Source organism: Neoarius graeffei, chromosome 15, assembly GCF_027579695.1.
Source record: "Neoarius graeffei isolate fNeoGra1 chromosome 15, fNeoGra1.pri, whole genome shotgun sequence".
NCBI lineage: Eukaryota > Metazoa > Chordata > Actinopteri > Siluriformes > Ariidae > Neoarius > Neoarius graeffei.
In genome coordinates this window covers 4,245,351-4,260,628 of record NC_083583.1, presented here as the reverse complement: position 1 = coordinate 4,260,628, position 15,278 = coordinate 4,245,351, and the positions used below count along the sequence as shown (strand labels likewise).

Below are 15,278 nucleotides of genomic sequence, written 5' to 3'. Positions count from 1 at the left end.
AGGGGACCTTGGGAAAATGTAAATAGGAGACTGATAAGGCCTATTGTTTTCATTCCAATGTCACCCAGGCTGAATCGTTTCCCCCCCATCACTTTATCTCTGAGGAGGAGTGGAGGACGCAGGGGCCCAAATCTGGGAAACAACAATGAGCTTTTCCTGATTTTACTGTTCCAGTGTAGATTTTAGTAGCTGTGACATGACCAGGCAAGCAAGATGGTTGGGTTTGAAAAACAAAGGTTTTTACATTTAAACTCCATCTTGAAACACATTAAATATGTTTATACTGAAATATTTGTGATAAATAAAAATAATCATAAGCTTATCTGATTTAAGCCTAGGTCACAACCGGACGTACGATTTTTTGGCTGTGCTATTTTTGGCGTTTCCCAAATCGCTGCGTTTTTTTTTTTTGTTCATGGAGAAAGACGCACGTTGGCCGTAAGTTTGTCTTGCAACCCGAAAAAAAACGTAAGCGCCCGTAGAGTTTGTTTGACATGACAAAGAACCTCTGCGGCCGGTCTGCGGCCAGTCTACGGCTCGAAAATCAGCACGTCACACGCGCGCCCTCCGTGCGTTTCTTATTGCGTTTTTTGCACGTAGACCGGCTGTAGGAGCACGCACGGCCGGTTGTGACCTAGGCTTTATATAGTGCCTTTCTCATATGTTGTTGTTCTATTTATTGTTGTTCACTCATCTGGCTGACAGGTGATGAGTTTATGCCATTGTGGTCTCTGTCGTCCGTCTGGCATCGTTAACATTTCACGAAAAATCACTTCTTCTCTCTCAATTCTTCACTGATTTTTATTCTTTTTGACAGGAAGGTGGGTCTCCCTGGGGTGCATATAGCTTCTATGCTAATTTAAATAATTGCAATTAATAATGAAGATATGGAGTAATTAATCGATCCCTAATGAACAGTTTCCACACAAATCGCTGCTTCTCCCTCAATTCTTCACCGATTTTGATTCTTTCTGGCATGAAGGTAGGGGTATCCAGCATGCATATAACTTCTACCCAGATTTGCTTAATTACAATTATTAATGAAGTTATGGACTAATTAATTCTTAATGAAAAAAATTGCTTCTTCTCTGTTTTTGTTCCTCGCCGTTTTGGATTCTTTCTGGTAAATAGGTCGGTATTCCTAGGGTGGATATCGCTTCTATATATCCATCCATCAATTATCCATAACCACTTATCCTGTGCAGGGTCGCAGGCGAGCTGGATCCTATCCCAGCTGACTACGGGCGAAAGGCGGGGTACACCCTGGACAAGTCGCCAGGTCATCACAGGGCTGACACATAGACACAGACAACCATTCACACTCACATTCACACCTACGCTCAATTTAGAGTCACCAGTTAACCTAACCTGCATGTCTTTGGACTGTGGGGGAAACCGGAGCACCCGGAGGAAACCCACGCGGACACGGGGAGAACATGCAAACTCCGCACAGAAAGGCCCTCGCCGGCCCCGGGGCTCGAACCCAGGACCTTCTTGCTGTGAGGCGACAGCGCTAACCACTACATCACCGTGCTGCCTGCTTCTATATATAGCTCGTATATAGTGTGTATAGCTTGCAACATGTATTGCGCAAGGTGGCCCACTTTAGATCGTTCCTTCTGGATTAGACGGGGCCGGAGTGAGCTATGCTGTCACTGATGGTCTCGTTGTTATTGTTAGTGTTATTGTGAGCATGGTTTACAATGACAATGAATAATAGAAAGACAATCTCAGTTTGCTCCTTTAAATAAAACACACTCATTTGACATTTTCCAGTGATTTCCATCTCCTGTTGGTGATGTAGGAAGCCATGGCCTAATGGTTAGAGAAGCAGCTTTGGGACCAAAAGGTCACCAGTTTGAATCCTTGGACCAGCAGGGAATAAGACAATGAAGTGCTCTTGAGCAAGTCATTGAACCCCTCGCTGCTCCCCAGGCTGCTCTGGGTTTGTTGTACGTCGCTCTGGATATGAGCGTCTGCTAAATACCTGTAATTAATGTAATGTATGAGATGACAAGGAGATAGTGATGGTGATGTTAGTTTTGATCTGTTTGAGCAGAGTGTCCAGATGATGAGCTGAGACAGTCGGACAGACTAAAACACTAAAGCGCCGCTGCATTGCTCTCTTTCAGTCGAGATGAAGTGAGGGATAAATCCTCAGACGTTTACGCTGAAAACTCAGAATTTCATTATTGTTGTTGAAGGTTGCGTTGTTAATTGTATAAAGGTTCATACGCATAACCATAATCGTTCAGGGCGTGTCTGCTGGCTTTGCATGAGTGGGAAGCGATTTTGCTTTTAGGGAGTCAAAAGATGAAAATATTCCTCCTTTTATTCCTGGAGAAAATTCCATAACAGCTTTTGTAATGGTGGTTTGAAACAACCCAGATGACCCTCGTTATTCTCCTCTCTGTGCAATTTGGAGCTGCGATGTTTCAGTTAGCGATGAGCTGCTGAGCTTTCAATGCATTCCTCTGAATTTAATACACACACACACACACACACATGTATGCACACAGACAAACACGGTGGAAATTCCTCACCTCTTCCAGGTAAAAAGGAGCAAGGGGCAGGTCTGGCACATTCCAGATGTAGTGTGTAGCGTGTGTGTGTGTGTAGGAGTGCAGGGAGCGACTGATCTCGAGGGAGGCAGAGTGGAGCAGAATGGGAGCTGGCACCGCATTATCTCCAACAGTTGGTGCATTGCTTAATGATCAAGTGCTGGAGCAGCATCTGTGCTCTGTATGTGTGTGTGTGTGTGTGTGTGTGTGTGTGTGTGTGTGTGTGTGTGTGTGTGTGTGTGAGGAGAAAGCAAGGAATATGGGAAACTCTTCTGTAAACCCTTTGACCCAATCAGGACAGTTTCCATCACCTCTGTGCCGTCAAAGGAAGTTTCTGTTTTTTGCCTCTTTTCATCTGCAAGGAAAGAATTTGTGTTTCTGTGTGTGTGTGTGTGTGTGTGTGTTTTAATCTGACGGGAGTGTCGAGTGTGTTGATGGAGGATGAATTTGACAGAGGAAGCTCTTTCGGCCTTCTGGAGGAGAAGCAGAGTCACAACAGACCCCCTCTGAGTGTGTGATCCTCCTGCCAGGACACACACACACGAGCCACGAGGTCGAAGAAACAAACTGCAGCGAGAAAGTCGAGAAAGACGAAGCAGTGTTAGAGTGACCCAAAAACAGAGAGCACGATAAACTGCTACGTGCCTCGGTTTGACTTCCGGGAAGGTGCAGAGGAGGAGTTTGTGTCGATGTTTACACGTCTGACATCTGACCTGCGTGTCGTCGGTGGGTTGTGGTGTTCGTGCCGTAGCTGAACAGAGGATCAGAAGTTGGAGATAAGTTGCGTACAGGACACGCCGTATCGGCTTCCACGTGACATCCACGAGCATGATGATGTGTTTGAGCTGGAATGTTCTCTGATAATATGGTACAATACCCACAAACACAAAGCATCAGACAAACTCAGGAACAGAGACTCCAAAGAGTCCGCGGTGCTTTTCATGTCGGTCGTGGACTTTTTGTTTGGCACAAATGAGGCATTGTGCGCTCAAGCATCGCCTGGAGCGCTCTGTCTTCTTCTTCTTCTTCTTCTTCTTCTTTTTTCATCATGTCATCTGCAGGCGACATCACACTACAGATGATCAGGATTCAAAATGGAATCCTGGACTCTGATTGGCCAAAGGGAAGGTGTTGATTAATTCTCTCGCACAGCAGTTCTGACAGTAGTGCAGCTCCAAACCACAGCTTTATATCCTCTACATTTCTATTGTAACTCATGAAAGGAGTCTCCAGTGTCAGTGCTTTGTAACAATCAGACATTTTTTTTTGTTTAAGTTTTCCGACATCTCCAGGACAGCAGAGATTATGCTTCTTTCCTTTCCAGTTTCTAAAGCATGTGTAAAAAATCTGCGTTTCTTTTTTTAAAATTATTAAATGTCTTATTAACATAAAGAGAGAAAAAGAAAGACCAGTGAGTGGAACAAGGAAGTAACTAGTTTTGTTTTGTAGAACATTAAATGTAGTAATAAGTGAATAAAAAATGTCCTGGTTGGGAAATTGCTGTGGTATAAGAGGAATAAAGCAATTTTGGGAAAATAATCAACTACAGGGTGGTAACTAGGTCAGATGTTGAGTTTTATTCAATATGCCAATGTGTTTATATGTAATTGGAGTGTACGATTAATTAGATGGAGCCTCATTTGCATGTCGACTCTGTTAGTCATCGTCAACTCTGTTATCGTTAAACCAGGCAATCTGTTAACAGAATTGATGATAACATAGTTGACATTTTCCACCATTTTGTAGTCTTAACTCCACACGCTAACCTCAAACTAGCGACCATACGGGATGTATAAAAACAGAATTTTATGGATTTTAATTGTATTATTGTTTTTTTTTGTTTTGTTTTATTTTTAAATGACAGAGGTTCACTCTAATATCACAATAACAGAGTTGACGAATAATTAATCTACTTTTGGTGTGAAATCCACAGCATTTTGATCAAATTAACGAGAGAAGAAACAGAACACACCTCACTGCCTTTCTGAAGTTTCCCGCCAGAGGAAGTGACATCACTCGGTGCAGGTGTCATGTGTATTATTAAAAGTCTTTGTGGATTTTATGCGGGTTTATAACAGAGTTAACAGAGTTGACAAGAACATTGGGACGGATAAAAAATATATATTTTTTAATTACTGAAATTTCACATCATACAGAAAATAGACTTTCTATTAAAACTGCAACTGATTTTATAACAGTTAATAGAATAAGCCCAAAAAACAGTGTTAGACTGAATCACTTCCTGTTTATTGGAGCTGAACGGATGAACCAGGAGTCGAAGAGAGTCAATAATGTGGGGGGAGGGGTGGGAGTCATTTAGTTTATGTTTTAGGTATCAGTTGGGTCTAAATGTACGTCAAGCATCGCTACTGGTGAAAGTTTGTCATAATTTGCATTATTATTCAAAAACTGATTCAATAAAGATTTCTTTTGTGGAAAATAACAAACGGTTTATCTCAGAGATATATATATATAAAATCCTCTTATTAACTGTCTTGCATGAGACACTGTGATGTTGTGTGTGTGTGTGTGTGTGTGTGTGTGTGTGATGGGAACAGCCTGACCCAGGCTCCGAGGCTCTGCCTGATGAGCAGCGTGTTCTTTATCAGCATCCCCGGACAGCGGCTCTGCAGATTCCAGCCATTCCTCCTCCTGATTCATTGTCTGCCGGACAAATGTTAATTGTTTTCATGATTGCCGTCCTGCCCTGTCCGTGCCCCCTCCACTTCTCCTTTAATGTCTCTCCGGAGTGCTTGTGTGCGTGATCGGCCTTATCACCAGCCCCGAGTCAAATCCAGGGCTCGCAAGAAATCCACGTGGCTCATTAAACCCAGACTCTGTCCTGTGTGTGTGTGTGTGTGTGTGTGTGTGTGTGTGTGTGTGTGTGTGTGTGTGTGTGTGAGAAAGTGTGGATGTAATGTAATTTCTTTGTTCATTTTATTCTGCTCCATTTTGATCACGTAAACATTTTCATCCTTTTTCTGTCAATCTGTGTTTAAAACCGTGTTGTTTGTTTGTTTGTTTGTTTGTTTGTTTGTTTGTTTGTTTTTAATCTCAAAATATCTGGGTTGTTAATCTGCAACTTTACAGGATTTCCTTTTCCATTTTTAGCCTCTTTTAACATCTGATAGGCTACATTTCCTGTACAGGCAAAAAAATATATTATGAAAACAATGTTAGCATCAGCGTTCTTATTCTTAAAGGAATGTTGTGGGATGTTGTCACAATGTTTAGCAAGGTTACACAAAAACTTTCTCAGACATATCCAGTGAACTTACTGTACTAAATGTTCTTAGAAACTAAAGTTCCTTGTTCCTGGTACTGTAACGTTCAGAAAACCTTCTGCTAACTGTAAGATCGGTAGCATCTGATATTACGTTGTCAGCACTTTTATTTCCAAAGAGTTTTACTCAGGAGCTACAAATTCTGAAAATAACTCTCCTGAGATAAAGTAAATAAATAAATAAACAACAACAACAACAACAACAATAATAATAATAATAATAATAATAATAATAGAAGAAGAAGAATTTATTTTACTATTTTTATTCTTTTTTTTTTTAACCTGCTGCCACCACCACCATGCTTCTTTGCTGGAAAATAAATACTTTGTTAGAATTATATAAAGCTTTTTGACTATTAAAGCCACTCCTAAGAGAGAAGTGAATAAAATAAGGAAGGGAAAAAATAAATAAATATATCAACAAAAAGAATTTTGAAAAAAGAAGAATAAATTATTTCACAGTAATATTGTGCATTTGCACATGAACTAAATTTTAAAGAATAATTAATTTTTATAAAATGAAAGAAAGAAAAATTGAAAACAAGAGAAAAACCCAACATGACAGCAAGGAAAATATACCAAAGTAGCAAAAGTGACGAGCTGAACTTAACGACTCTTTCTTTCTACGATGAGTCACATGTACAAGTCCATTTTTTTTCACATACGTAAAGTTTACATTTCATTTTTTTTCTTGCAAGAAAACGTCAAACAGTGAGCTCAAAAAAAAAAAAACAATCCTGGACTTTGATACTGTTCAACTCTCCAAAAAGATTTAAGATTCCTGTCACACCAATAACACATCTGTCTCAACCCAACATCAGCATTCATTTAGCGTGAGCGTTTATTTCAACGTGACTGATGTTTTTATCGAGAGCTGTGAGAGTTGATCTCTGAAGCTGTACGAGTCAAATCACGAGCTGAACTTGACTTAGCGGTGTAACAATCTGGGTTTTGCTTTTGCATGTATGTATTTTTTTCCGATGTAGAGATACGGCTACTGTTTCTCCAAACTCGAGTGTGAGGAGCATCATGTTATACTTCAGCTTAAAGCCTGCTCACGTCTCATTCTATTCAGACCCAGGATTGGAGATTAGTTTGATTCTTTTTTCCCTGATTGAGAATAACTCAAGAATTTAATTTTTGTTAAAACAAATAGATAGATAGATAGATAGATAGATAGATAGATAGATAGATAGATAGATAGATAGATAGATAGATATTATGGTCATGTGTAGTTGCTCATCAATCAAAACAACAGCAACAACAAACAGGAAAATTCTACAAACATTTATTTTGTCAAAAAGATCATAATTTTAAATACATAGTTTTAAAAAAAAGTAAAGAAAATAGGAAAAAAATATTGTGCACATCCATCAGCCAATCAAAAACATTTTTTAAGAAGTAGAAATACAAATCGAGCAAAAGAACATGATTCTAAAAAAGAAGAAGAAATTCGAAGAAAATATATTTTTGTTCCCAAATGAAATATCTTTTATTATTCTGGCCACCTTCACTGGATATGAGCAATCGCACACTCTGATTGGCTACTCTACTACTAGGATATCAGCTCATATATCGTGAGTAGAGAAATACAAAATGGTGGCATGTTGCTGAATCAACTGCGGACAAAATAAAAACTCTACTCAAAAACAACCCCCCCCCCCCCAAAAAAAAAAAAAAAAAAAATATGGAATAAAAGTATCTGATGGTAAGAATGTGTTTTTTTTTCAAGAATTATCACATTTTTTCACAAATTGCGACTGTGATTTCGCCGGTTTGTTTACATTCTAAGTGGAAATGATTTTGTCAGACGTTTTGTGAAAAGTTTTTTATTTCTCGAATTTGCAAAAAATAAAAATGCTCTGCTTCTCAAAATCCAGTGAACGTGGATAGAATAAAAGAGTTATTCCACTCAATCTTGGTGCTACGCGACTCGTCACCTATCAGCTCATGTACGACTCGATTTCGTGGAATAACTGTTAAGTGTTTTATTATTATTCCGAAAGCGATGCAGGTGTTGGACATCCAGCTGCACATCGGCGCTGCTCTGCTGCAGTTCTACAGCGTTTTTGTTCATGTTGGAGGGAAAGACAGATTGACCTTGGTCCTGAGGATGGAGTGACCTCAGTGATGCTCATATTAGACCATTTTATAGTGAATATAACACAATGGCGTTTAATTCAATTACTGGCTGTGTTTATTCAGGAAATTCACTTCCTCTGCGGCCTGTTTGACCTTTACTGGGTTCCGGGTTCTCGCTCCGACACGCCGCCTCCTGAGGGACACTTTATTCCATTCCGTATTCTATCTTTTTGAAATGCAGCCATTTATAGGGTTGTTTTTTTTTTTTTTACTTTTCCTATTTAAGCCTTGTTTTTTTTCAGTTGGTTTGATTCTTTTTATTTGCTCTTTTCCCCCTCATGGTCCACTAATTAAGTCTTCACCACGCCCCTGCTTTCTCTGTTAGTGATAAATAAACTTATGCACTTCATAACTTCATCAAACACAGTTTGGAAGCAAAACAGGAATAAATACAACAACAATGAGATTTAAAAAATTAAAAAAGAAAAACGATTTTTGTTTTTGCATCACAGAAAATTAAATGGATCAAAACGGATCTGTACAGAAACAAAAATAATTGTTTGTATTTATTTTTTGTTAAAGAATATAAGTTTTGTGTCTCAAAATATTTTTATTTTTTAATCCAAACCTCAGTGTAATATAATTTAAGATTGTAGGGAGGAAAAAAAAAGTTCTCCAAGGGTTCTTTAAGGTTTCAGTGGATAATTGACGACGCTTAGCTTCTACATCTCGTCTCTGCAGTCAAGTTCTGCTTAGAACATTGAAAGAGATAAAGAACCCAACCGTTAAAGATTATACATTTTCATGTAATTAAAATTCACTGCTTTGGTAATATTTAATTTGAAGTCATGTGACCTGACACGTTAGAGAAATTAATGATTAAAGGTTTTGAAAATGAAAAGCTATTTAGAAGTTTTTCACACATAAGTGTTACACAGGCATCCACTAAAAACACACATGCTTTATACACCAGATTATTATTATTATTATTATTATTATTATTATTATTATTATTATTATTATTAATTTTATTGTCTCTTTCATTGTGTCTCTATTTGAGTCTTTGCTAATTATTATACTGATTATAATTCAACTAAATGACTTACATTTTTCTCTGTTCACTTTTTTTTCCAGAAACTTCCTGCATGGAAAAGCTGCTTTCTAAAGAGTGGAAGGAGAAAATGGAGAGACTGAACACAAGCGAGCTTTTGGGAGAAATACAAGGTCAGTTTGCTTTGCTTCAAAACCAAGACTTTTTTTATATCAAAAGTGATTAGAAATCTGACAAATCCAGACTTTTCCCCCCCAGGGATCTAATCAGCGCTTGTCCGACACCCTTAGAGTGATTTCACACCGATGAATCATTTTGTCAAGTCTGAATCTGATTCTTTTGATTCGTTTCCTGTTTGGTTTCTAGAATGAATCAAACAATGGGGAAAAAAAGTGGTGTGTGCGTGTGTGTGTGCATGTGTGTTTGTGTGTGTGTGTGTGTAGCCAGAGCATTTTTTAAGGATTTTCCACTCGGAGACCAACTGGTCTGGGCAATGCAATCACAGGCCCCAGAGTCCATGCGGCTGCACCGCTGCGCCATATTCTGTGATGCAAAGTGGTTCACCAATCACCATACAGACAAACGCACTACAGTGACTACACAGCTATCAAGAGCAATTACCAAGCACAAATGTTATGTCAAAGACACTCAAAGTTACACAGTAATGACATCGGATTCTGACGTCAGCCATCTCAGTAACCAAATTTTAGTTTTGTTTTTCTTAACCAACATGATCTTGTGTGTATATCTTATAACACAGATCTTCATTTTCCTTGTTAAATGTATACTTACATGGTACTTGGTTAATTAATTGCAACTGATTGAACCAAATGATAAGACATAACTTGGTTTAAAATTTGGTCTCCCAGTGAAGCTGGTTTGGCATTGACTAGGAGACCAAATCTGGCCACTGGGAGACCATTTGGTCTCCCAGTAACTATGTTAAAAAATGCTCTGTGTGTAGCTAAAAACATCATCAGTAAGCTCTTTCATTCATCAGACATCATTTCGTTTGCCAGTTAAGTGTGTGTAGAAATCAGAAAGAAAGAAAAATCACCCAAGCATGAACACAAAAGATGACTGTATATAAATAAGTTTAATAGCTTTTAATTGATTTATCATTGATTTTCTCCAAATATCCAGAACACACAGTATTCCTGCAGCACTACAGCTCTGTCCTTTGGCTCAATTTAGCAGCTTGGAAATAATCTAACAAGCCCAGAACATGAGGCATGCTTGATTCACTTCATGCAGTGAGTCGATTCAGAGAATCTCCGATCAGAAGCAGAACAAGGCCGCTGGTCTGGGCTGCACTCAGACCCGAGGGTTCTCCCCGACTAAAGAACTGAACAGCCATGGAGAGAACACACCAGGGTTCTGTTCAAGCACTCAAAACACTGTGTATGTGTTCGGATCCATAAGAGCGATTCAGCAGTAGATGAATCATTTACTGGGTTTCTTTAAGAACTTTTCGAATGATGGACCTTTAATGAGATTGTGTTTGTCGGTTCCACAGATTAGTGGACCAAAGTAGATTTTTAAGGAAACAAAATATGTTCTAAAGATCCTTATTCTTTATTATTACGTGTATGGTGAAAGAGTTGATCAACAACAACAACAACAAAGGAGTCACACTCGGATGTATAATAGAGAAAAAGACATTGTTTTGTGTATTTTTCCCCATCATCAACTGATAAAGTGTGTGTGTGTGTGTGTGTGTGTGTGTGTGTTCTGAAGAATATACACTATATCACATGTCCATCCATCACAGCTTTTTTCTCCCTGAAGGTGAAGCTTCTGTTCACTCGTCTTCTGTTGTTTTTCTTCTTCTCCCCTAGTTGCAGGTCTTAGCACGGCCTGTTACAGGCGTGTGTTTATGTAGCAGCAGCAGGCACAGTACCAGCTCTCTGATAACACGGCAGCGTTCGGCTTTCTCCGCTCTCCTCCCTCCTTAATCACTATCTCTCCCTTTCTCTCTCCTCCTCTTTATTTCCCTTTAGTCCCACCAACACCCTGTTTTTTTCTTATTTATTAAATTTTTTAATACACACCACACCCTCAGGTGCTCCATTTGTCACATATTTCCCATCTCTGATTTGTAGATGTTCCTAGAACCTTTAAAAATAAATAAATAAATAAATAAATAAATAAATAAATAAATTAAGATTTTTTTTTGTGATAATTGACCAGAGAATTGATCGCAGAAACATCAGACATTGTGCTTTTACTCTTGCGCTATTTATGATTATCGGCCTACATAACATTTGCCCTTGGTGGTAATTAGATTAGATTAGATTAGATTAGATTAGATTAGATTAGATTAGATTAGATTAGATTAGATTAGATGAGATTCACTCTGTATACGTAGTAAAAAAGGAATAATGAAAATATGAATGAATGAAAGAAAGAAAGGAAAATTCATGCTAATAAGTGTATTCATCGGCCATAACCTTAATCAATCCTCAACGTGTAAATCATGTCATGGAAAATTCATTGTGCCTTCTTTCCCCATCGTGTGCGCCACCGTAGATCAAAGTGCAGCGGGGAAAATGGCGGGCGGGTGTCGGGGGTGATTTATCCTTTTTGAAAGCAGATATTTTTAAATTACAGGGCATTTTTGTGTTTGATAAACGGCAAAGAAAAGATGGAAAGGGTGTAAGGAGGAGGTGTGAGGTCACACTTTCGAAGGTAGAAGCAGGTAGAAGACGTTGGAGAAAAAAATAAAAGAAAAAAGAAAGAAAAATGCCTCTGAAGCGTCCACTCTGAGCTCTGTCTCTTACACACACACACACACACACACACACACACACACACACACACACACACACACAGAGGGGATACGAAAAAAAAAAAGAAAGAACGAAAAAACAGACAGAGCTACTTTTCATATCGCACCGGCAGCCTAAGGTTTCTAATTAGCGTGCCATTTCATATGACTGTAGACATTTCAAAGGGCTGCTTTGTGCTCCCCCGTTACAAAATGTCTCTCCGGTGCGTTTGAAGTCGACCCGATGTAAGTGCGGGCAATTAAAAAGGGAAGCTCAGGGTTGGGGAGACACACAAGGTCTGCTTAATTAAAACACAAACAAAGGCACCAAGCTGAGAAAAGAAGAGAAAAAAAATACACTCACGGACATAGACCGCGCGCGCACACACACACACACACACACACACACACACACACACACACACACACATGCGGAGCATTTGATTAAGCTCTAAAGTGCAATGATAAATCAGATACCACGTTAATTGTCGAGTTAAAAAATCAATACGGAGGCCACACACGCCTGTAAGTTCACATGAATAGAGACGGGGGCAGATAAAGGATGACACGAGGATGAAGAGCCACGGCTGCCTGCCTGGCCTTGCTATTTCTCCTCCCGACTGACTGCACGCCATTCACACCCGCCGCCGGTGGAAAGGCTCTGCGTTCGGCCCATTGTTGCTCTCCATTGTCCTACAGATTCTGAAATAAAAATTCACTTTTGATATTTCTCAAATTAAAACAAACGTAACATATAAACATCTGAAGGTGGGAAAAAACCGACATAAAGGCTACCTCAGGGAAATTAAGAATATATATATATATATATATATATATATATATATATATATATATATACACACACTGTATATGTATTCTATCCATATTCACTGGATATGAGCAATCGTGCTACTCTACTACTAGGATATCAGCTCATATACTGTGAGTAGAGAAAAACAAAATGGCGGAATGTGTGTTGCTGAACCAACCGAGGACAAAATAAAAACTCTACTCGAAAACAAAATCCCCAAAATACAAAAAAAGCAACAAAATATGGAATAAAAGTATGATGGTCAGAATGTATTTTTTTTTCAAGAATTATTATTATTATTGCATTTTTCACAAATTGCTCCTGTCATTTCGCCTGTTTGTTTACATTCTAAGCGGAAATTATTTTGTCGGATGTTTTATACAAAGTTTTTATTTATCGAATTTGCAAAAAATAAAAATAAAAATGCTCTGTTTCTGGGGCGGCACGGTGGTGTAGTGGTTAGCGCTGTCGCCTCACAGCAAGAAGGTCCGGGTTCGAGCCCCGTGGCCGGCGAGGGCCTTTCTGTGCGGAGTTTGCATGTTCTCCCCGTGTCCGCGTGGGTTTCCTCCGGGTGCTCCGGTTTCCCCCACAGTCCAAAGACATGCAGGTTAGGTTAACTGGTGACTCTAAATTGACCGTAGGTGTGAATGTGAGTGTGAATGGTTGTCTGTGTCTATGTGTCAGCCCTGTGATGACCTGGCGACTTGTCCAGGGTGAACCCCGCCTTTCACCCGTAGTCAGCTGGGATAGGATCCAGCTCGCCTGCGACCCTCTAGAACAGGATAAAGCGGCTAGAGATGATGAGATGAGATGAGATGCTCTGTTTCTCAAAATCCAGTGAATGTGGAGAGAATAAAAGTTATTCCACTCAATCTTGTCATACATGGATTACAGACAACTCAGTGCTACACGCCTTGTCGGCTATCAGCTTGTGTATGACATGATTTCGTGGAATAACTGTTTTATATATAATATTATGTCCACATTTTACGAATTCATTCCCATGATGTCTATTTGTTCCCTTGTTTTAATGCAGGGACGAATTATTAAAATGTGACTGTGATATATACATTTTAAGCACCTCTTAAACAATATTAACCAATCAAGGTCTTGTATTTATCCTAATTCTCTTTGAGAGCTATGAGCTAGCTACACTCAAGGAATAATAATGTTTTTATCAGATAAAACCTCATTTTGCATATGTTACTAGCATATAATCATTTTTCACTGTAAATATTATAATGGTTTTATTCCTTCCCCCTCCCAATTTGGTCACAAACTAATTTCCACCCACCGGCCCACTCTCCCGTCTCGTATGGGTTTCCATCATCTTTTTAAACTGCTGCTCCTGCTGCATCACAGGGCAGTGTAACGCACTCTGAGGAAAGCGCTATCTACCCTCTTCCACATACAACATGAGTTTACAGACACCCACAATTGCCTATCATCACTGTGCTTGATAGGAGAGAGTGAGTATTCCCCTCCCACCCAGAGAGCACAGCTATTTTTGGTCTCTTGGCTCCCAGCCACAGACAGCTGTGGCATCTTCGGGATTCGAACTCATGATCTACTGACTGTAGGGTGAATGCTTTTCTTTGCACCACTTAATGATTAAATTAAACAATTAAATAACAAAAATTCCTGCCAGCGCCACTCCTACTGCTGTCTGGCACCATCGATATCACGTTTCTTGGCGCCCGATGAATCTGTTGAGGGTTCGCTGGAGTGATAATCTGGATTAGCTCAAGATGTGTCTGGACTTGCTCTTTCTGTCGCAACAAAATTATCACACCAGGCCATTTCTCTGGACTTCTGTCTCGTCACATGCTCTCTGGCTACACATTTAGCTGATCTCTGGTGCTCTAATTTGATCATCAGAAAGCTAGCACTGACCTGCTAGGTGTGCTAACATTCAAGATCACTTGAGCATCAGATTTTGTTTATAGAGCCAATTTGTCTCCTGTCTTTTAAATTTTTTTCAGCTCTTCTCATCCTAAAGCATCCTGTTCCTAATCCAGATGGAAGAATAAGTGAAGAATAAGCACTTCATGAATAGCTAGGGATGGATCCAGCCCAAGAATCTGACAGTTGCACATTTGCAGAAATATTTTCATTAATTTTACCAGCTCGCTATGGATTTTCACAGGGGTGTAGAGCACACTGAGCCCTTTCCGAAGAGGGCAGCCATGGCCCGCTATGACTGCGGCTCGACTCGCTATTCGCCCCTGCGTGAGTGTGGCTCACAAAAAACTTTAATATGAGCCTTGGCTCCAGCCACACATGTATGCAGGGATTTAAACATTCAGAACTCAGCCATTGAAAGTCATAGCCCCACCAAACTCTACAGACACTTCCCTCTGTTTTGAAAGGTCCCTCTCCCCAAGACTTTTCAAAACAGCCCAGGCACAGCCCGCTATGACTGCGGCTCGGCCCATTATTCGTGGCAAATTTCGACCTCTTTCTGGAGTATTTTATTGGTTTGACCTAGATTCTTTATCTCAGGTCAAAGCATCATGAGAATCCAGCTACTTGGGTCAGGTGAGCATCACTGCTTACGGTACCACAAGTGTTCGGATCCTGAACCATTGGTCTGTTGGTTGAGCATGGCTATAGCCCATGTAGCTGGCTAGTGGTAAAGTAAACAATGCCAAGTGACTGATGCCAAGTGGTGCACATATATTTCTGACCAATGCACATGCATCGGTCTGGATCCGTCCCTGAAT

At 39.7% G+C, this 15,278-nt stretch overlaps 1 protein-coding gene across 13 annotated transcripts in view; it reads left to right on the top strand.

Moving 5' to 3' along the window:
• sox6 (SRY-box transcription factor 6) overlaps positions 1–15,278 on the top strand; it is a 275,016-nt gene that overhangs the window by 128,791 nt on the left and 130,947 nt on the right. For all 13 annotated transcript variants that reach the window (XR_009656643.1, XM_060940777.1, XM_060940776.1 and 10 more), the window contains one exon: positions 9,061–9,150. Coding sequence is in view for 12 of the 13 variants with exons in the window: in XM_060940777.1 (XP_060796760.1) it covers positions 9,061–9,150 (90 nt within the window). In the remaining variant the exon portion in view is untranslated. The remainder of the gene's footprint in view (positions 1–9,060; positions 9,151–15,278) is intronic.